This window comes from Hydra vulgaris, chromosome 03, assembly GCF_038396675.1.
Source record: "Hydra vulgaris chromosome 03, alternate assembly HydraT2T_AEP".
Lineage (NCBI taxonomy): Eukaryota > Metazoa > Cnidaria > Hydrozoa > Anthoathecata > Hydridae > Hydra > Hydra vulgaris.
In genome coordinates, this window is record NC_088922.1 from 49852501 (window position 1) to 49875697 (window position 23197).

At 27.3% G+C, this 23197-nt stretch overlaps 1 protein-coding gene across 5 annotated transcripts in view; it reads right to left on the minus strand.

Moving 5' to 3' along the window:
- Positions 1–23197, minus strand: part of LOC100200767 (major facilitator superfamily domain-containing protein 10) — a 33470-nt gene that overhangs the window by 7606 nt on the left and 2667 nt on the right. For 2 of the 5 annotated variants that reach the window (XR_010637636.1, XM_065793541.1), the window contains exons 1-8: positions 22339–22597; positions 15466–15569; positions 12520–12678; positions 12213–12398; positions 11645–11726; positions 6239–6350; positions 6099–6154; positions 1151–1203 (exon numbers count right to left, since the gene is read on the minus strand). Coding sequence is in view for 3 of the 5 variants with exons in the window: in XM_065793541.1 (XP_065649613.1) it covers positions 1151–1203; positions 6099–6154; positions 6239–6350; positions 11645–11726; positions 12213–12398; positions 12520–12678; positions 15466–15569; positions 22339–22573 (987 nt within the window). In the remaining 2 variants the exon portion in view is untranslated. Of the gene's footprint in view, positions 1–1150; positions 1204–6098; positions 6155–6238; positions 6351–11644; positions 11727–12212; positions 12399–12519; positions 12679–15465; positions 15570–22338; positions 22598–23197 lie in introns of those variants that run through there. The other 3 variants (XM_065793543.1, XM_065793542.1, XR_010637635.1) reach the window with 2 other exon arrangements.

Sequence of the window (23197 nt, forward strand, 5' to 3'; positions counted from 1 at the left end):
GTAGCATTTCAACTAAATTCAAAATTACAAAAAACAGAAGTAGAAAATGCTAAAATCAATTGTAAATGCAGATTGTCAGGAAACTTTGAAATTTTTAATGACTTGTTTAAGCACATTATCAGAAAGCATTAATGGATATGAACCCAAAAAGAGATCGTTATAATCTGAAAGAATTTAGGATTTAGATGACATATCATGGTAGCTTGTATTTGGAGATAAAAAGATTTTATGAATATTTGAAATGGCTTAGGGATCTTAATTCAACTGCAAAAAATAAATTGAGTAGATGAACTATTTTTTTCTAATTGCAAACCATTTAAAATCCCCTAATGTCTTGTGAAACCTAAAATAAATTGGTTAGCTATGCAATAACTAGGTATTGAGGATGAAAAAACTAAATCCCATTAAATGGTAAAAACTAAAGCATCTAGTGTTTTTCTAATTTATAAAATTTTTTTAAAATTTTTATAAAAATTTCTAATATTTCTGATAATTTTCTCAATTTAATGAAAATTATTAGAGATTTTCTTGTTTAGAAAAGTAATTAATAAAAAGTTTGTAAAATTGACCCTAACTAGCCTGTCAATGTTGTTGTCATTAGCAAGATAATATATACGAAAAATATACATCGAGAAAAATGGTAGTCATGATAAGTTATTTAATCTTAAAAGTATTCCAACCTCTCCTTTGAATTATTAATTACAGAAAAATGATGAGCTATTTGAACAATTCTTTTTGTTAATAAACAATAAATTAATAAACAATGAGCTATGTGAACAATTCTTGTTGTTAATAAAAAATTAGTTTTTTGTATCAACTTTAAAGCAGTTAAACAAAATGTGCAATTTATGTGTAGAAACAAATAAACTATACATTTTAATGGATCAATTGCAACATTGTCAAAAACTTTATTATGAAAAACATTTTAATGGAACCATTTCTCGGCTTTTCATGATTTGTCCACAACCATTGTTAAAATGAAAGAACAAAATTGGTTTATTTTGTTTTTACTAGATGTTTTACTATAAAAAGTTAAATCTCAAATTTTCAATTCTCTAAAAACTCTTAATAATTAAGTTTCCTTAATAAATTTAAAAATAAATTAAACTTGTAAAATTATTTATATTACAATATACAAATATAAGCAAACCTGAACAATAGCATTCTTTTCTTTGTTGAGTTTTATTCTACGAACATAGCCACCTAATAAATTTTTTAAATTACATATATTTAAGTCACAATTTTTGACAAAATTGCTCATACCACACTTTGATAATAAACTAATCATACATATATATATATATATATATATATATATATATATATATATATATATATATATATATTATATATATATATATATATATATATATACTAGAGCGCTATTAGATGCACTTATTCTACTTATAAGTTTTTTTTTTTTGAACACAATTTTAAACAGCAATTTTACATATTTTGAGTGCATCTAAATAGCGCTTTGGTTATATTATATATATATATATATATATATATATATATATATATATATATATATATATATATATATATATATATATATATATATATATATATATATATATATATATATATATATATATATATATATAAATATATATATATATATATATATATATATATTATATATATATATATATATATATATATATATATATATATATATATATATATATATATATGTATATATATATATATATATATACATGTATATCTAATATTGCTGATTAAGGTGAGCATTGTGACGTCATACTAAAATAGCCTGCTGTTGGGGGCTATAGTACATACATCGACTGACAAATAGCCCGACTCGCAGCGGAGAGCTGCTACTTCGACTGAGTGTTTGGCATGGGGAGCAATCTTTTCTTTTATTATTCATCACTTTTTCTTTTTTTTTCTAAAAAAGCTGTATCAATTTAGATAAGCAAAAAAATAAGAGTGAATGCTTACATAAATATGCTATAGTGTATGTATAACTCTATTTTATATATATATATATATATATATATATATATATATATATATATATATATATATATATATATATATATATATATATATATATATATATATATATATTTATAAAATAGCGCTATAAGGTGCAGTTAAAATTTATAAAATTGATGTTTTAGGTCAAAAATAAAAAACTTTTAAGTAGAAAAGCTGTGTCTAATAGTGTTTTTGTATATATATATATATATATATATATATATATATATATATATATATATATATATATATATATATATATATATATATATATATATATATATATAAATATATAAATGGGCAATTCCATGCAAGTGATGGTCGTAACATTTGACGCTCTTTTAGCCATTAAAAATTGACCAAGAATGGTATTTACATGAAAATTTCCAGAAATGTTAAATACTATTATATAATTTAGAATGCAAAAGTTAAATCATTCAAGCGTTCAACTTATTTGAAAAATCAACTCAATTTAGCGTGCCGGTCGTTGAGTTGATTTTTCAAATAAGTTGAACATTAACTTTTTGACAAATCTAAACAAATAAACCTTGTCAATCTTTATGCAGCCATTTACACAGTGAAAAAAAAATCATTTGCTGTGTTCTTTAACTACACATTGAACTTACTATATGGTGAGTTTCATAGTTTTTGCTTGATGTTTTCCAAGAATTTTATTAAGTTTTATGTCTTGATGGTCGTAACTGTGATGGTCGTAACGAAAAAGCCAAAAATGAAAAACAACAAATAACGTAATGAATGACATAAAAAAAGATGAATGATTATAAAAACCAATTAAATTATGTTAAAAAATATGAACTTTATAATATTTTCAAGGTTATTCATGATGGTTCTCCAATACTGGGATCGTTTTATTTGGAGTAGGCAACAAACGCTTAATGCTATTTATGCTCCCTATTTTTTTTGTTTTACTAACTCCATTTAGTACAACTCAATATCTAGGAGAATGTATTTTCATACGCCTCGCAAATGTTTTGCGGAGCCGGGAATCCAATATAGAAAAAAAATATCTTAGACAAGTAAATTTTTTTTACTAATATATAAATTTTAAAATTGTTCCGCAACCCAATTACAAAATATTAGAGAATTTTGAAACCAAAAACTTTCCATTTTTTACTTGCCAGAAATGCATTTTGGTAATATTTGTAATGGCTTTTGCTTCTTATTTTATATTTTATCAGCTATTAAGCCCACCTTAGATTAATATCATCTGTGTTGATAAGTCTAACATAAGTTTTGCACTCATTTGATGCTAAGAGAAAGCCTTTAGTGTTTAAGACAACCACTTCCCAAGATTTTTACCCTGTTCCAAACAAACCGCTTTAATGACCCTCCTACTCCATCAACTGCTCCTTTACTGTGAGAGGTAGCAAAAAAGTTCCATTTTATACTTTGAAAATGATATTTCACAGAGCAATGTTTTATGAATTTGACCATGTATCTATTTTTGAATTGTGTGTATGGACCATCAATCCATAATATAACTTTTTTTATATAATCAATGCAATAGAGGTCATTTCACTTAAGTATGTAGTAGTGGCGCATTTTGTTTTATCATTATCGTCGGATATTATTACAACTGATTTTAGCTCTAATTGTTAACTATAGGTTACAACTGTAAACAAGGTAATAGTTGACTGCGACTAATAAGCAGCTTGAACAACATCCTGATGTACCACATGTACAGTTTTGTGAATAATCAAAGTGTATCAAAATTTGATCTGGTTCGAGATTTTCTTTTTGACTGCGATATTGCTCAGACTGGTGTGGAAATGTTTAAAAATACTTTAATGTTTTTTTTATGTTGACTGAGTACACAGATGATCTTCTTTAATCCACCAACTATAGGTGATTAAGGTATCCATATCTCCATTTTTGGGCAAAGAAACTTTCAATAGTTAACTATCACAGCACAATGAAAATTTCATTACCCAACATCAATACATTGGGGGCTTGCACAATACATAATTTTCTAACCATTTATTACAATACAATGGAAAAGGTATTTTACTTGCCAAAGCAGCACACAAATAAGTAAAATTACTGTGATAAATACAACCACATGTTTCAAGTGGTGTATCTTTGCACGTAAGAATGTATGTAGGCCTTTATTCACAAAACTTACTCAATTTAATTGTTTAGCTAGCACTCTCCTCACAATACAGCTGATGCAGCTCATTTAAATTCATAACTAAGTAGCGCTTTTGAACTTTTTCTCCACCGATTTTCATATAATCTTTTCTTCCAGGAGACATAACTGATATATCTTCTCTTTCATAAAATACTTTTACTTTTTCAATTTCTTCTGATGTGAAGTGAACGTTATGTGTTTCTTTAGCAGTGCATAGGCCATATTCAGCACCCAACTGCTTTACAATAGATCGTCTTTTATTTGGAGACTTTGGAAGAGCCTGTTTTGTCCTAAAAATGTTATTTGATATAAAAAAAACCAAATTATGTGTAAGCAACTATATTTAAAAATATATGTTAAAATAATAAATACTTGTTTAATGCCTTTCTCATTGACGATTTGCAGTTATAAGAATTGTCTTGCGTAAAATTTAGACGTTAGTATTGAAATCAAGTTTTTTTTTCATTCTTAGCCTTTGGTTGCGAACCTTCCCTTGATTTTTTTGTTTGTTTTCTTTTTTTGGTGTCAATAACTGCCGCCTTAGATAACTTCTCTTTCTTTCTTTTTCTAACAAAGCCTTTCTGTTTCTTGCTCTATATGCTTTCGATCTTTCAGCATCTGATTTTGGTATTTTAAATATGTTATTAAATATAAAGGCTGCTGTTTGTGATATATGCTCCGTTATATATTTTTAAAAAATCAACAAAATATTGTAAAATCAATGCATCAACTCCTCACTTGTTCCAGCTATTTGTCAAAAGTTAGTTAGTAAATACTTAGGGTTAGGGTTATATTCTAAAATAAATATTTTTATATTTCTATAAATATATCCATTTTTATAAATAAATGAACAAAAATAAAAAATTATAATAATTAGACTAACAAAAATAGATATAAAAAATGTATTTTTCATTAGCAAAAAATGCGAAAGTATAATAAAAATTTTTTAAACAACATAAGAATCAAGCAGGTGAGGAAAGGAATCTTTTAAGAAGAAATTCTTTTTCAAATTATTAGTTATAAATATAAATTCAACTATTTTAAAAATATTTTAAATAATTTTATCAATTTTACTTTTTGCAAAATTTAAGTAAAAACCAATAAAGTTTAAAACATTTTAAATAGGTTTATCAAAAACATTGATTAACTTTTATCAACATATAACTTGATTTCAGTACAAACTATTTTTTGTGTAAACTGATTATTTTTTAAAAATATCCTTATCAATTCCTAGTCATGTTAACTTGATGTTTGATTTGCCATGTTAATTCAAACTTGGTTTAAAACTGATAACTTAATTTGAATTCAATAAAATTGCAAACTGATGCATGCAACAAAGAAAACTGGTGTAGAAAGCAAATTAACTGTTGTACAGAGCAAATTAAACTTTTTAATAAATTATCTAAAAATAAAATTTAATTAACTTTTTCTAATTTTTTAGGTTTTTGCTTTTGAAACTAAATTTAAAATAAAAATTTTAGGCAAGTTTCATTTTGCTATAAAAATATATCTTTTTATCTATTAATACAATATTTAATTGTTATGAAACTATGGCAATATATACATGACATGACAATTGAAGTGTTCCATTATGAGAAACGTGAAATTTTTGCTTTGCAAAACTTAATAAATTTTTTTGTTTTATATTACCTTGAGCCAAAATTGAACAACATTAACAATAACCATTAAAAATAAATTAACATTTAAATCAACAACAAACCAACAATTTTGCCATATAAAGGTCAACAGTCTTAATAGGTTTATTTTTTATATTTATTTTTATTTTTTAAGTTTTTTTAAATTTTAAACAAAAACTTGTTGACACAAACTCCTTTTTATCATAACCTTTATAAATAACCACATTTATATTTTAAAACATGTTTCCTTGACAATTATTAAAGTTATCTCATATGCAACAATAACAAAAAAAATTTAAAAAAAAAACCTTGAACAATCACCATAACCACTCCAGAAAAAAAGAGCAACTTTCCTTGTTGCATACTATAATATAAAACATATATATTACTGTATGTATTCTTCTCAACAATTCTAATAAGTAAAACAAATAACAATGTAGAAAAATACCTAGTAAAATTAAATCTTTCATGAGTAACAAATGTTAAAGTAAACTCCAGACCAGAAAAAAATAGTAGATACAAAAAGTTTACCACTGCAAGTTGTCTTAGAAAACTTCCACCTAAATTATAAAGTGGTTCAAAAAAATGTATAAAAAATAAATATTTAGTATATGAATAATAAATAAACAAAGAATTTTTAAATACAAAAAATACATCATTCTTTATAAAATATATATACATATATAAAGTTGTATTAAAATATATATGTGTGTATACGTGTATATGTGTGTGTATATATACACACACATACCCACACACATATATACACATATATACTTTTTATAATGCTATCCCACTTTACAAAGAAGCTTTAAAAAAGTGAGGCTATAATTGTAAACTGAAATACCAACCTCAAGTTACCTTGTCTAAAAACAAAAATTGAAAGCGAAAAGTCATATGGTATAACCCTCGATTTAGTCAGAATATGGAAACAAAAATAGGCATTCGTTTAACTAGCATTAATTGACCTGCACTTTCCAGTAAACCATAAATTTTACAAAATACTCAACAGAAATTCAATCAAAGTTAGTTATAGCTGTGTGAGAAACATAAAATCTATAATTAGTTCACATAACCAAAAGATTTTACACAGTGATACAAATTTGAATGCAAGAACTTGCAACTGCATTACAAAGACCGCTAGTCCCTTGAACAATCAATGTTTACTTTCTACTTTATTGTGTGTTTTATGTTTTTTTCTTTTAAACTCCAAATCTCCTTAGAAAGCTTGGTTTTCATTTCTGCATTTCATGGCATTAAATAATTTTAAATGATTTACGTGTCTAAGCTTAAATTTTGTCTCACTGATACTGAAATAAATTTTTTTTTTTCTCTTTAGGATTAGGATTTTTATCAATCACAGTAGCTTGATAAACAATATCTCTTTAGAAAGCTTGGTTTATCAAGGTTGGTTGAAAAAGAAAGGTTGGTTGTTTATCAAGCTACTGTGATTGATAAATGTATGACATGAATCATCAAGTACTATTAATAATGTTGTTTTTAATAATTTTTTTTTGAAGGTGAAAAACATTATCGTCTTCAGAAATAAAATTATTAAACCAATAACAAAAATCAGGGAAAATGCAGTTTTTCTTTAATTTTGAAAGTTTACATGGACTTCCGCCCTTTTAACATTCACCGATTCAAATAGTAATCCCAAATTGTAATATATATTTTATGAATATATTTATCACAATAAAATATTTTATTTATATTACAAATTGTAATAAATATTTTATATTTTATTTTAGCTATTATTTTATTGTTGATTTATAATTTTTAGTAATTTTTTTGCTGCCTACATGACAATCTTTTCATAAATAGTTAAAGAAAGTCAGGTCAGGTGCATGGTCTTCATGATCACCCTGCTACTGATAATATGCAACCCAATGCAACCTGTTCCATGTTCTGCTGCCTTATAGGATTTGCTTTCTAAGCAAAGGCTGGAAGGAGTTTGCTTCCTGTCATCAGTACTATTTAAAATCAGTCATTCTTTAATTGATTTTCTGTGTGTCTTTTATATAGTTGGAAGCGTCTTAGTTACTGTTTTAACTCACCTGTAATCTACTTTATATGTATGTTTGTGTTCTGTCTAAACCTCTGGCGTGGTGTTGACTCACCGGTAAGTTACTTTGTTTGTGTTCTGTTTGAGCCTCTGACACAGTTTTCATTCACCCAAAGTTACTTTATGTATTATGTATTCCTGTTTGAACCTCTGGTGCAGCGTTCATTCACCGGTAAGTTAATTTATATGTTTTTGTTTTGTTTGAACCTCTGGGGTAGTGTTTATTCATCTGTAAGTTACTTTAAGTATGTTTGTGTTCTGTCTGTTTATGCTTATATGTACGTTTGTGTTCTGTCTGAACCTTGGGCGTGATGTTTACTCACCTGTGAGAGACTTTATGTATGTTTGTGTTCTGTTTAAATGTTTAAATCTGTTTGATGCAGTGTGACCTGATTAACTAACTAGTTACTCTAACTATTAAACCTGGGCTTAGCTTAACTTTTAGTATTTTGCAGTGTATTTTGAGTATTTTGTATGTAGTGTTTTTCCTAAAACATTTCCAAAAAAGATTATGCCTAATGTTTCAAGGTACTGCTTGCAGGATGTAGCTCCTTATAGCTAATTCAAGTCAGGTCAGGTTAAGGATCATCACAATCATCCTGCTACTGGCATCATGTGATCCAGTATTACCATGCCTTGCTGCCTTGTAAAGTGTGCTTTTTTAGGCAAAACAACTAAGAGAAACAAACTCTAACTTAAAAATCCTCTTCCCTTGGGCTCATGGTTGAGTAAAGGCAAGAGATGGTGTCTCAATAAAAATACTCATCTTGGGCTGATGTTAACTGCATCCAACTAAAATTTCCCTGCCTTGAGGCTCTTGGTTGAGTAAAGGCTAGAGATTGTGTCTCAATATAAATACTCATCTTGGGCAGATGCTAATTATATCCAGCTAATGTCTTGTAGAAGGCCTCCTAGACAAAGACTTTAAGGGTAAACAGAATAATTCTACTAACCAGCCTTGAACCCTTTTACTATCTATTAGGCTGGCGTAGATATAAACTTGTGTTACATTGTTACTTGCTTATGATGATGAATGTTGGAACTTCCTGACTCTACTTATAGGTTTTTATTTATGCCTCCTTGATAGTGGTTATGCAACTCTTCCTGTTATCTCCTATGAGGGTACAACTCTAAAACTAAGCTCAATAGTTCTGAGGCCGGCTGATAGTAAGGGTTCCCAAACTCTATGGTAGCTCTAAAAGAAGCTGATTCAGCCAACAGCTGCAAAATGTCAGAGTTATAACAGAGTCATGTTGCTCATCGGTGATGTCCCTGTTAATGCTTTTGATGTGCATTGTTGAGGCCGCATAAGGAGCCCTATGTGATGACTTAGGGTTAATTAACAGGACCGAGACATTGCATAGCTCATTGCTTAAAAGGCTGTGCTCTATCTATAAATGAGTCAAGTTCTCTTTAAACTTAAATCATGCCAAAAAGTAACCCAAAATATAAAACATAAAAAACCATCCCTAACACCTGTTTTAATATATCTTTTACAAATATTGGTGGTCTACAATCAACCTTCCATCAGTTCAATCTTACCCCTTAAAAAATTCACCAGACTTGCTTGCTCTTAGTGAGACAAATTTAATAAATAGTCAATAGTCACATGCTTAGCTTGGGGTATACATACACATCAACTCATCTCTTTGTGGTGAAACCAGGTTTGAATCATTTGACCATTCTTTTATTTGCTTCTGCTTAGCACCTCTTCGCTCTATCACCTTCTTTTTGTTCTTTATTATTCTCCTTCTTCCCAAAACTGCATCTTTTGAATTCAAACTGACCATGCCCTCTCTATTTACCACTCTGCCAATATTTTTGTTATTGGTGACTTTAATTCTCATTACACTCTAACACAACTGACCCTGCTGGCACTAAAACCTATCACTTCTGCATTTCTCTATATCTTACTCAGATAGTTAACTTTATGACTCATTTTCCTTATAACCCTAATCATTTACTTTCATTTCTCGATTTATGTCTTGTCTCTGATCCTAGCTTGCATTCAGTTTCTCCTTTTTCTCCCTTAGGCAATTCTGACCATGCAATAATCTCTTTAAATCTTACATCTTGTACTTCCTTTTTGGACTCACTCTACCATCGCACTACTTAGTACTACGCTAAAGTTGACTGGGATTCTTTTTGTGATACTCTCCCTGGGCTGATGTCTTTTATCTCTTAGCTAATAATGCACCTCCTGCATAACTTCTTGGATTCAGGCAGGAATGGAAGTTCTTATTCCTTCTCATCAGTTCCAAATCAAGCCTCATTCTACTCCATGGTTTTCATCTTCTTGTGCAGCTGCTATATCTAATTGTAATTCATCTTTTTAAAAAGAACAACTCTCTTGAGAACAAACGGCTATTTGTTATTGCAAGAAATCAATGTAAAAAGGTGCTGTCTGATGCTAAGGTCCATTATTCTCAGTTCACTAAATTTCATATCTTATCTCATTACTAACAAGGATAGGTCTAATATTCCATCTCTCATTCATGGAACTGACCTTATTGCCTCTCCCAAGGATAGAGTAGAACTATTTGCAAAGAACTTTACTTCTAATTCGACTCTTGAATCTTATGGCCATTCCTTCCATTTCAATTAAACAGGTTAACTCATTGTTAGACATTCAAATCACTCCAGCTTTCTTTGCTAAAGTCATATCTCAATTAAACTCTTTTATGTTTTGTGGTCCAGACAACGTTCCTGTCATAGTCTTACAAAATTGTTCTCCAGAACTCTCTTCGATTCTCACTAAACTTCTGAGGTACCTCAAGGCTCTATACTTGATCCTATTTTGTTTTTTATCTACATTAATGATCTTCCCGACAACCTTACATTGAAAGTAGCTCTTTTTGCTGATGACTCAACTTAATACTCCTGTCTTGACAAAAAGTCTTCTCTTTTCAATCGCTTAGAACAGGCAGCCGATCTTGAATCTGATCTTACTTCTGTAAAAGATTGGGGCTCACAGTGGCTTGCAAATTTTAACTCCAAAAAAACTCATTTAATTTAATTTATTTAATGCAAACAACTACCGCAGTACTGTCAATATTCCTATATTAATGTATGCCAATCCTCTCACTGAGTCCTCTTCTTTAAGTCTTGGATTAATGTTTATTACTAACCTTTCATGGAAACCATATATACAATCAACTGCTAAATTAACATCTGCTAAGATTGCTTCTATTAATCATGCTTGCTATTTTCTTACTCCTGATTCCATTCTTTATTCATATTCTTCAATTCATATTAGGGCTGGTTCTTTTAAGATGCTCTTTCTCTTCCTGACAAGGTCCAAAAACGCATTGTAAATGTAGTTTGACCCGTTATATCTGCTAGGCTTGAGCCTCTTTACCATTGTTGTATCACTTTCTCTTTTCTATAAATACTATCATGGTTGCTGCTCAAAGAAGCTATTATCTCTAGTTCCATCAACTAAATCTCATTCTTGCTTGACTTGTCATTCAGCAAAGTCTCATTCTTTTACTATATCTGTCCCTGCATGCTTAAAAACTTTTGTCTAGTTTTTTCCCCGCACTTCAACCTTTTGGAACTCTCTCCAATCTTCATGCTTTCCTGACTCATATAACCTATAACTTTTCAAGTCTTCCGTCAACTGTTTCCTTGCTTTATAACTCTATTCTTTTTTTCTAGTAACTCCCAATTTAATAGTGGTTGCTTGCAGCCTTGTTGGGAGTGAATCAGGATTAAAAAAAAAAGTAATTTAGAAAAAGTTTTTAAAATGTAAACTAAATATTTTAAAATAAAAATAAAATATTGACTTACACTCTTTTGATGATGAAAAATTAAATAAACTGAATGGATTAACCAACTTTATTACTTTTTTTAAACCATCACTTATAGATAACTAAAAAAGTAATACTAAACATTTTTTAAACAAAATAATTCTTTACACATAATGTACAAAAATAATAGATGTATGTGTGTATATGTGTATATATATATATATATACATATATATATATATATATATATATATATATATATATATATATATATATATACTATATATATATATATATATATATATATATATATATATATATATATATATATATATATATATATATATATATATATATATATATACAAAATTGTTCTCCAGAATATATATATACACACATACACACACACACACACACACACACACACACACACATAATATATAAGATCTGAGATGAGAAAGAAATATTTGTATTCATTGAGCTTTAACCAATCAAGATAAATTCCATAATATAAACTTTTATATAATTGATCAAGTACAGTTATTTAATTATATATGATCCAACATAGTACATAATCTCAAAATAGTGTTTGATCAAAATGCACTTACTTTAGATAAAAGTGTGTCTTTCAAAAAAAAAACTGTAATAAAAATTGATACAAGTTGAAAACCTATGGAAACAATAGCAGGTTTTTCAAATGATTCAGCTAGTTTATCTCTGTGTTGTGATGCAAAATAAGCACCTATTAAAGGACCACTTATGAATGCTAATGAAAATGATAAGCCAACAAAAACCTAAAAGAAAAATGTTAAAAAAAAAATATTGTGAGCTATTTAAAAAATCTCAAAGAAAATTATGTGGCAACACTTATAAAATACATTCTTGTACATTATTTCATTCTGCATATACACATACCATTCCTTTTCCTCTGTTTTCTTTAGTCGTGATATCTGACATCATTGTAGTACAAAGTAGCACTGATCCTTTCGCTAAACCTCCGATAATTCGAGACAAAATAAACAGTTTAAATGTTACGGCTTTCCACCAGATGATATAAGATAATGTTGTACCAAACTAAAAAAAAAACTGCAAGTATTTAACACATGAATCAAATATTTTTTAGTTATAGCTTTAATTATTTCAACAAACTAATGCAAAGTTTCTTATTTTAATTATAATTTAATAAATAAATTACGTTTATACTTCAAAAATAAAACGTGTTTGTCAGTGACAGAAAAAATCAAATCAATCTTTTTAAATTTTCATTACCTTTTTTTTTTTTTACAAGGTTTTATAAAGGTATAATTGCATACCTTTATTTATTCATTTTTATTAATATACATTTTTTTATTACATTCAATAATATTTTAAAATATGATCTTGATAAACTTTATTTAAAAATCAATTTTCTTAAAACTATTTTAGGCAGCCGTGGTGCAGTGGTTCTAAAGATCCTAAAGATCCAAGGTTCAATGCCGGCTCCGGTCAAATTTGTAAGGAAGGAGACGTGAAATTTCTGGTTAAATGCTTTTTCGGAATATATTATAATCTAATATTATAATATAAAATATTTATATTTTTATACTATAATATTTTTTACTTATTTTATATGTTATTTTAAACTTACTTTTACTATTTTTTTTAAAAATAGTAAAAGTTAATTTAAGGTCTCTATAAAAAGGGTGCAACAATAGAAATTGTACTTAGAGTCAACAAATATTTTTATATAGTAACGTGAGTTATGCATATTTTTGGAGATTTTTTTTTTGAATTAGGAATAACACATCTAAACTGGAATTTTAAAAATATTTTTACATATTCTTGTAGTTTAATTTTTTTAATAGCATTATGCAATATTTTTAAGCATTATGCAATACCACGCAGTGCATGTTAGTTTGAATTCCATTATATATATATCGAAAAAATAAAAGGTGTTAAAATAAAGTCATTTTATTTCAAATAGTAATAAAATGAACACACACACATGTGTGTGTGATAAATTAAATGAATGTATGCATTTAATTATTGTATTTTCTTTTTTATATATAAAACAATTAATTTAGTTTTCGATTTTTATATTACAGACAATTGCATAAATTCGCATTTAAAATCATATCAACTCAAATTTAAATGGTCTTCTTGATGAATTTTACCACATTTACAAGTCTAAAATAGTTTCTATTTACACTGTTCAAAAGTGGATTTTTATATTCCATATTTTTGAGCTGCTTAAATTTGGTTTAATATTCCTTTTTTCAATTTCCAAATATCTTTTTCCAATTTTCCAAATAAATTTTTCTTTCTCAGAATATGAAAGATTACTGTCTTCTTAATATTAAAAGAAAAAAAGAAATCTTAAATTTCAACCATGAAGTTCAATTTTTAAGTATGCATCTGAATAACATTAAGTCTGAAGTATGAGTAACTGACGTTAGGTCGAGATTTAAAATTTTATCAAAAATATAAAAGGAATTCTGATGAGCACTTGATATTAGTGAAAATTCTTATAATAAAATTATATTTTTAACAGTGAGCACTTGATACTAAAAACTTTAAATTCTTCTTGAATAAATATATAATAAAATTATATTTTTTAACAGTGAGCACTTGATACTAAAAACTTTAAATTCTTCTTGAATAAATATATAATAAAATTATATTTTTTAACAGTGAGCACTTGATACTAAAAACTTTAAATTCTTCTTGAATAACAGTGAGCACTTGATACTAAAAACTTTTTCTTTTTGAATAAATATATAATAACTATAAGAGCAAGTTTCATGTTTTAAAAAAGTTTTTCCACTTAATCTCCTGAATTGCTTGATGATTTCATTCACCTCATTCATGCTATAATGATTTCATACACATCTTTAATTTTTTGATTTCACCCACCTCCTGAATGTTTTTATGATTTGATCCACTTTGATGTTTTGAGTATTTTATCCAGTTTTTTAAACAAAGCTCATTTTTATATCTTTTCATTTTATTTTCATTTACCTTATAAAATTATCAGGTTATTTTTATGTTAGAAATAACCAGATTATACTTTTATACTCTCTCTGCTTTTTTTATATCATTATCAACTAAAATATCAAACTCACCATACCATCACAACATGCCTCGCCTTACGATTGCAACTGAACCCTTGAACAACTTGAGTGATAGTAAATACAATTTACATTGTTTTTCTTTAAAAACTAATGTTCAGTTAACAAATTTAATTTCAAACTTTTAATGCAATTTTTTAAATAATTTATACTTTACTTTTTAAAGCCGGCAAACTATATAATATTTCATCTAATTGCTTTCAGTCTGTCACTGAAAAACATTAATGGAGTATTAAACATTAATGGAGTATTAAACATTAATGGAGTATTAAACATTAATGGAGTATAAGGTATCAATGAAGTATTAAATATTAATGGAGTATTAAACATTAATGGAGTATTAAATAGATAATCTTTTATAAAATAACCAAAACAGAAAATAAAATACATAATAATATAAAATAAAAAACTTTTTAATTAAATCTTTTAAGTTAAACTGTTTTTAATAAATTAAAGTGTAGAAGACAAAAGATAATAAAACAGAATAAATAAAAAAAGATAAAAACGCAAAAATAGGGGAATTGAATTTTAGTCTAAATGATATAAACAAATACAACCTTAAAACATTTGAAACAAATACAACTTTAAAACATTTGAAACAAATACAACTTTAAAACATTTGAAACAAATACAACTTTAAAACATTTGAAATAAATTCAACATATTAAACTTGTTAAATATGTAAAAAAGAAAAAAAAAATAGATTTTTGTTTCAGTGTTGTAAATAAATTTACTTCTTATTTTAAAAAATTACCATTGTAAGAAGGAGAACTTTCTTTCTTCCAAAAATGTCAGAACATGCACCCACTATTGGACTGGATAAAAACTGCAAAAATGAAAATAAAGAACCAAGAATACCTAAATAAAGATAATAAAATAGATGATAATAAATGTTGCAGTTAACTTAGCAAAACCATAGCAACAAACAAAATGATCTTCGATTCTAAATTATTTGAATAAATAGCAACAAACAAAAAGATTCTAAAGCTAATTGAATTAACAGCAACAACAACAAAAAATTTTAAATCTAAAAAAGTGTTCTAAAGAATTCATTTCAAGTTTTACTCTTGATTGTGTTTGCCAATGCATTGTATTTATTAAACAAGTAAATAGTTTAATTAATAAATTGCATTTAGATTTAAAAAATAAAAAGCATTTGAGAAGAAATATGAAAACTATGTTTTTTTAAGTCTATGTTTATTTTAAGTCCATTTTTGGCTAAAATGACTTTTTTGGTAAGAAATACTCATTTAGGTGCTTAAAAAAAAGAAGTAGTCATTAGGTGCATAAAAAACATCTCAAAATGTATGAAACCAAAAATGATTAAATTTAAGCCAAAATTTTTTTTTTGGAAATAAGATATTAAATAGGATAAGAAATTTAAAGAGATGTGGAAAACTATCAAGACTATAGACTCAAGCAAGACAATCTTACCTGTATTTATATGGAGTTTTTAAAATATTATTCTAAATTATTTTTAAAAGTATACTATTTTTTGAGTATTTTTTGTTGTTTAAAAAACAATAAAAAACAACAAAAAAACGATGGCCTTAACCTCTCCACCTTCATCTAATGCACGATAAAACCTGTCAGTTATTACTGTTAGCAAATCAGCTGTAGAACGAGAAGATCGAAATCCATATTGATGGTCAGAAAGTAAGTTATTAGATTCAAGATGAGAAATTAAGTGTTTGTTAATTAAAGATTCAAAAACCTTGCTTATGATAGGAAGAAGACTTATGGGACGGTAGTTAGACGAATCAGATCGCTCCCCAGAATTTTTGAAGATAGGGATAACAGATGCCGCTTTCCAGCAGGCTGGAAAACAAGACTCTGATAAGCACTTGTTGAATAGTTTTGAGAGTATAGACGAAAGCTCCAGAGAACACTTCTGGAAGACAATAACAGGTATGTTGTCTGGGCCACAAGCTGTAGAAGAGTCTAGGCAGGAAATCACTTTAGATACAGATGCTGGAGTGATATGAATGTCAAGCAATGGATCAACCTGTTTGTTGGCAATATCAGGTAGATGAGGATGATATTGATGAAAAGTTTTTAGCAAACAGTTAGGCTTTGTCTTTAGGTGAGGTGACAAAGTCTGAACCATACAAGAGAGGTGGAATTATAGATTTGCCCTTATTGCTGATATTATTAAAGATTCTCCAGAAGTCACGAGAGCCTAATTTTTGAGATGAGATACGAGATTTCATGACCTGAGAATAGCGGGTTTTAGCGTTAGACAAAACCTTTTTACAGTTGTTTCTAGCAGTAATAAACAGACGTCTGTTTTCTGGAGAATTGTTTTGCTGATAAATATGGAAGTAACGGTTTCGATTGGCAATCGCAGCAGCACAGTGTGAGGAAAACCATGGAGGAGAGTGAGGCTTGACCTGGAATCGTCGAGAGGGAATAAAAGATTCCATGCCAGCCTGAACCCACGAAGTTATGTAAAAAGCACATTTGTCGACAGGAAGTTGAAAGATTTCTACCCAAGGGCCATCACGAAGAAAATCACGGAAAGAATCCCAGTCAGCTTTACTGTAGTTGTAAGAGGTTCGATAATAGGGGTATTCAGGTGATGAAGAAGAATGAGATATTAGTTTTAAAGAGATCAAACTATGATCAGAAGCACCTAAAGGTGAATGCGGAGAAACTGAGCACTGACTAGGATCAGAAACAAGACATAAGTCGAGTAGAGAAGGTAAATGATTAGGGTTGTCAGGAAAGCGAGTTGGAAAGTTGACTATTTGAGTTAGGGATTGAGAAAGGCAAAAGTTGTGGATTGAGAAAGGCAAAAGTTGTGTGACAAAAGTTGTATTATGTTTTTCATTTCAATAATTTAATTTTACATTTTAAATAAACAACAATTTCAATAAAATTTGTTTACTTATTAAAGAATCATTAGAAATAATTTGTTAAAGCCCTTTACATAATTTTAATAAAATGTTTTAAAATATAAGTTTAAAGTAATTTATTTCAACTGCAATTAAAAACGTAACAAAAAGTAAATTTCGCCTCAAGTTGTATATATTTATATATTTTCTTTTTCATGAGAAATTGTTTTCTTTTTCAGTTTTATTAATGTTTTTCATAGTTTTAAGACTTAAAAAAAAAGACTTAAGAATGCTGAGGTAAACTGTTTAGCTTAGCGCTTCTTTTTTCAGCACATTTCTACAATGATTAGTTACATGTTAGGTTAGTTCTATTAAAAGTTATTTTAAAAGATTACATTTTTTTAGGGAATGATACCGTCCATGGAGAGACAATACCTAAAAATTTTGGATGGATCTTGATAAAAAAAAGTAATGAAAAATTTGAATAAATATCCAAAACTGTTGATGTGGATAAAAATAGTATTGGTGCAGCAATAACTTGTTAATGTACAAAAGAGCAGTTCAAATAAAGGAAAGGAAGTAGTGGTTGAGGGTAAGAAAATGCAAATAGGATGTGGCAAGAAATGCTTGTTTCAGTTGTAGAAAATCTTACAGAGCAATATCATAAAGATTTGTTTGATTCATATTGGTCAATAAAGTGTTTTGATCAGAGACGCTAATATATTGGTAAAACCAAAATGAAGAAGGAAAAGGAAGCATGTAGAAAAGAAAAAAAAAAATTTACAAACAGCTTTCCATGCAAAGAGAATGATGTTCTTAAAATGCGTATCTGTGGACCCATGTTTTCTGATACTTTATGCATATCACAGCAGACATTTAAAAAAGTGATGGCATAAAAAATTACTACAAGGATTGTAAAGAAAGATTTAAGAGATCGCCACAAAAACCAAAGCAAAATAGCAATTGAATGGGAACAAAATGTGATTGACCATATTAAAACGTTTCGAGCTGTTGAGTCCCACTACGCAAGATTCACAAAAAAATTACAGTTTCTTCCTCAGGAGCTTTCAATTAAGGAAATGTATAAACCCTTCATAAAGTACTGCAACAAAAAAAATTTCGTTATCGAGGGATACAAGTTCTACCAGAGAGTTTTAAAACGTAGATTTTATCTGAAATTCCAAAAACTTAAGAAAGTTGTGGAATCTTGTGAAATTCCAAAAACTCAATCGGTGTAGATTTTGTAAAAGTTTCACAAACAAAATAGAAAAAAACAATAAAGATTATCAAAAGTATAACAAACATGTCAGCGACCAAAAATTTACTTGAGCTTATAAAGAAGAAAAGAAGAATGAAGCTATAAAAATATTGTTGATTGTAACTGCAGCTTTTGACTTAGAGCAAGTTCTTTTATCACTATAAAGTACAAGTGGAGCTTTTTATTATTCCAGGCATATGCAAAATTATCAAACAATAGAACAATCTATACAGCTATGCAATAGAAGACAACAACAGAACAAGCTTTCAAAAAAACACCTGTGTATTAACTGTGTTAAATCATGATAATATAATCAATTTTAAAAACGAAAAAGCATTTCCAGCATACCGTAGTATTAGCAAACAAATGGTTTAATATATCAAACTCAGAGCAAAAAGTGTAAAGGAAACCAAAACCAAAATAATTATGTTGGCCAGTATTGAACAGTAGGGTGGCTCTTAAAACAACATTTTTGAAAAAAACCTGTTCTTACCCCTTTACTTTGTTCTATATAATACTAAAACACTAGGTTTAAAATTTTTTTGAACAAGAAATTATTTTAGGGGTAGCTCAAGACCCTTAAAAATTTGACTGGTCCCTAAAATTTTGAAAATAAAAGCTCTTTTAAAGTATGTCAACCTGGTACTCAAAAGAAGCGAAATTGTATAAAAACTTTAAAAATAATAATCAATTTACAAAAAAATAACTTTTTTCTTAAATAAATGCATAAAAACTATTGTTTTTAAGCTGAAAATAAAAAAAGTCATTAATTTTGAAGTTTTAAAAAAATAGTTTTTTTAAACATGCTTTTTTTGTAAAGTGATTACTGTTTTTGAAGTTTTTATATAATTTCGCTTCTTTTGAGTACCAGGTTAACATACTTTAGAAAAATTTTTGTTTTCAAAATTTTAGAGACCAGTCAAATTTTTAAGGGTCTTGAGCTACCCCTAAAATAATTTTTTGTTCAAAAAAATTTTAAACCTTGTGTTTTAGTATTATATAGAACAAAATAAAGGGGTAAGAACAGGTTTTTTTCAAAAATGTTGTTTTAAGAGCCACCCTATTGAACAGCTAAAAGTTTTAAAAGAAAATCCTGATATTCTTTACTTTAAATATAATTATGACAAAGAATATAAAAGTTGTATTTTTTGATCAAAAACGATTGGTTGCACAAAACCAGCAGCAGATATACACTTACAAAAGCTTTTAAAATCATCTTCTGTCATAAAGGAAGATGAGTAAATATAATGCCTTAAATGAGGATAAGTAAATCTGTCAAAGTTGATCAACAAAATGAAGCAGAAATTGTTTTTGATCCTTGTCTTCGATGAGAGTTTTGTTGTATTTCTGGATAAGATTGGTGCTATATTCTGTGCTATCATTGACAACCTTTATCTTTTCAATATGATTCCTAAAGTTTTGGTAGCAAGTGTCTGATTTCCATGGTACTCTATCTTTTAATAGAAAACTCTAAGCCATCTCTTTTTTTTTTTGCAATACTAAGCACTTTGAAGAGACAAAATGTTCTTTGAGCCACAAACTTTTCAAGACTATTAAACTCTGTGCCACACTTGCTTATTCTTTTCAGAGCTGTCAGAGTTTTTGCGAGACAGAGGTTGGCTATCTTGGCTTTTTTGACATCTAGAGGAGCTCTTTTGTCAAGAAAGCTAGACCTTCAAGGTGTTATGAGAAAGATATTTAATAAATGTAGTGTCATATCAGTAATGATACAGTCATACCTGAGCTAATAAAATCTATCTGCATTGTAAAAAATTTTATGCCTTCATTGTTCATCATGATATTCAAACATTCTTGGCAGCTTAATTAAAAAAGTTCTTTTAAATGCTTTGAACATTTACTCTTTAAAGCTGCAACTTTTATATGCTTTCTTTTCATTCAACTTCAACACCTAATATTTATCGTACATTTTCTTCTATTTTTTTTTCACCAGAATCAATCTTAGAGTTAGAATTCTTGGTTTGCTTCAAATCATAATAACATTAACTGTGCTAATAACACTGTTCTTTACAAGTAGATGTTTTTGAGGTGATAAAAAAGAAGGTAGCTGATGGCAACATTGTTTGTAACTTGCAACTAATTCTCTTGCTAAAAAAGTTGCTGGTAGCCTTGCTGATGAGCGATACTTCAGCAGAGCTTTTTGTTGAAGCTGCCATTATGTACTAAAATACCGGTCTGCAGATATTGAAAAGTAGTAAACTGTAATTATTGTATTGGCTGCTATTTATCAATTGCTATGTTCAATGTTCATTTTATTTAAAAAAAATTGTTTTTAAGGCTTTGATATATTACTGAAAAATTGATAACATTACACAATTAATTTATTAAAAAAAGTAATTATGCGATATGTATGTAGCTTTACTAACAGGTCTTGAAAACAACTTTTTTTAAAAAAAAGATAAAACTGACCTGACAATGGAAAAATTGAAAACGACCAAGCAAGAGTGTATATATATATATATATATATATATACATATATATATACATATGCACACCTATAGTATCACTTACAGGGACAAATTTAACAAAAAAACGAACACTTTTGGGGACATTAGCATTATCAGGGACATTTTAGTGTGCCCGTTAATTTTTTGTCCCTGTCAATATCATTTTTTGTAAAAAAAAAATTATCCCAGTAAGCATTTTTTTATAGAGAACGAAAAGTACATACATCGATTATCAAATAGCCTGACTCGCAGTGAAGTGCTGCTACATTGATTGAGGGTTTGGTTTGGGTCAGCATCAAGGTTAGGCTTAGGGTTAGGGTTATAGCAAGGTTTTAACATGGTTATATTACTGTAATTAATCTTTTTTGTAAATAGATGAAAATAAAAATGAAATATAATATATAATAAAATAATAAAAATAACTAAATAAATATAAAAAACATATTTTTATAATAAAAATTTTTTTCAATATGTATAAATAAAAATATAATAAAAATTAAAAAATAATTATATTTATGATAAAAATAGTATAAAAAAGGAAAAAACAAACAAAACAGGAACAAAAAAAACATGTCCCGCTTTAATTTTTTTGGCAAGCGCTTATGTGTTTGCCAAAGGTTTTGTGAGTGTATATATATATATATGATATATATATATATAGAGAGAGAGAGAGATTAGTAAAAGCACTTATCTAATTTTTGATTACTTCAACACTGTGTTTCACTGTGAAACACAGTGTTGAAGAAATCAAAAATTAGATAAGTGTTTTTACTAATTTATTATTGCTTTGTTCTTTTAGAACATTGAGCACTTTGTTTGTAAAATACTCTAACATAATTTATATATATATATATATATATATATAGAGATATATATAGATATATATATATATATACACACACACACACACACACACACACACACACACGTATGCATATATTTATACGCATACATTTATACATAAATGATTTCACTTTTTTCAATAAATAAAATTACAGTAACAACTTTTTTTACACATTTTTTGTGTAATGCTGCGACATATAAAAATTGCATTGAAAATTTTTCTAACCTCCTATTAAAACATTGTTATATCTTCTTTCATCAGGCATCATTAATGTTTTCCTAAACCATTCCAACAATTTATGAATATATTCTAACCAAGCATCACTTGATTCCCCATCTTTGTTGATAGTATTATAATGATCAATAATCGATGGAAAAAGTGGAAGTATAATAGTAAAAGCAAGCAAATCAAAAAGAAGGATTAAGAAAATAACCACAAAACTTCTTGTATTAATTTCCATTGTTTATTTTTTTATATTATAACTGATGTAAAACGATGCATAAAATGTAATTTGTGTGATCATAAATAAAAATTAATGCATCACATTATTAAGATTTTATGTAATGCATAAATTTTAATTTATGCCTCACATAATTTATAACATTTTAGTAAATAATTTTATTCAAATGCTTTTACATTAAAACTAAAATTTGAAAAATTTAAATAAACAACTTTTTTACAAATAAGTAATCTATTTATTTATTTGTAAGTAACAGAACAACAAAAACTTTATAACAATTGTTAACTGTAACAAAAAAAACTACACAAAATAAAACATCTAGTTAATCATGAAGATTAACTAGTAATAAAAAAAAGTCTTTTAATGTAATTTTAATAAACAACATCTTAAAAAGACTTTAAAAATGATTAATGTACTAACCATGCTGAAAATTAATTTTTTGATTTAACCAAAAGATAATAAAGTAAATGTATAACTTAAAATAATAATAAAAAAGTTTCTAAATCAATAATGGATATGAAATATTTATCGATTTATGATTTTACAAATAAATTGAAAAACAATTAATAATCATTATACAAGATAAATTATTTGACAAAAAATATTATATATGTAATCTTAATT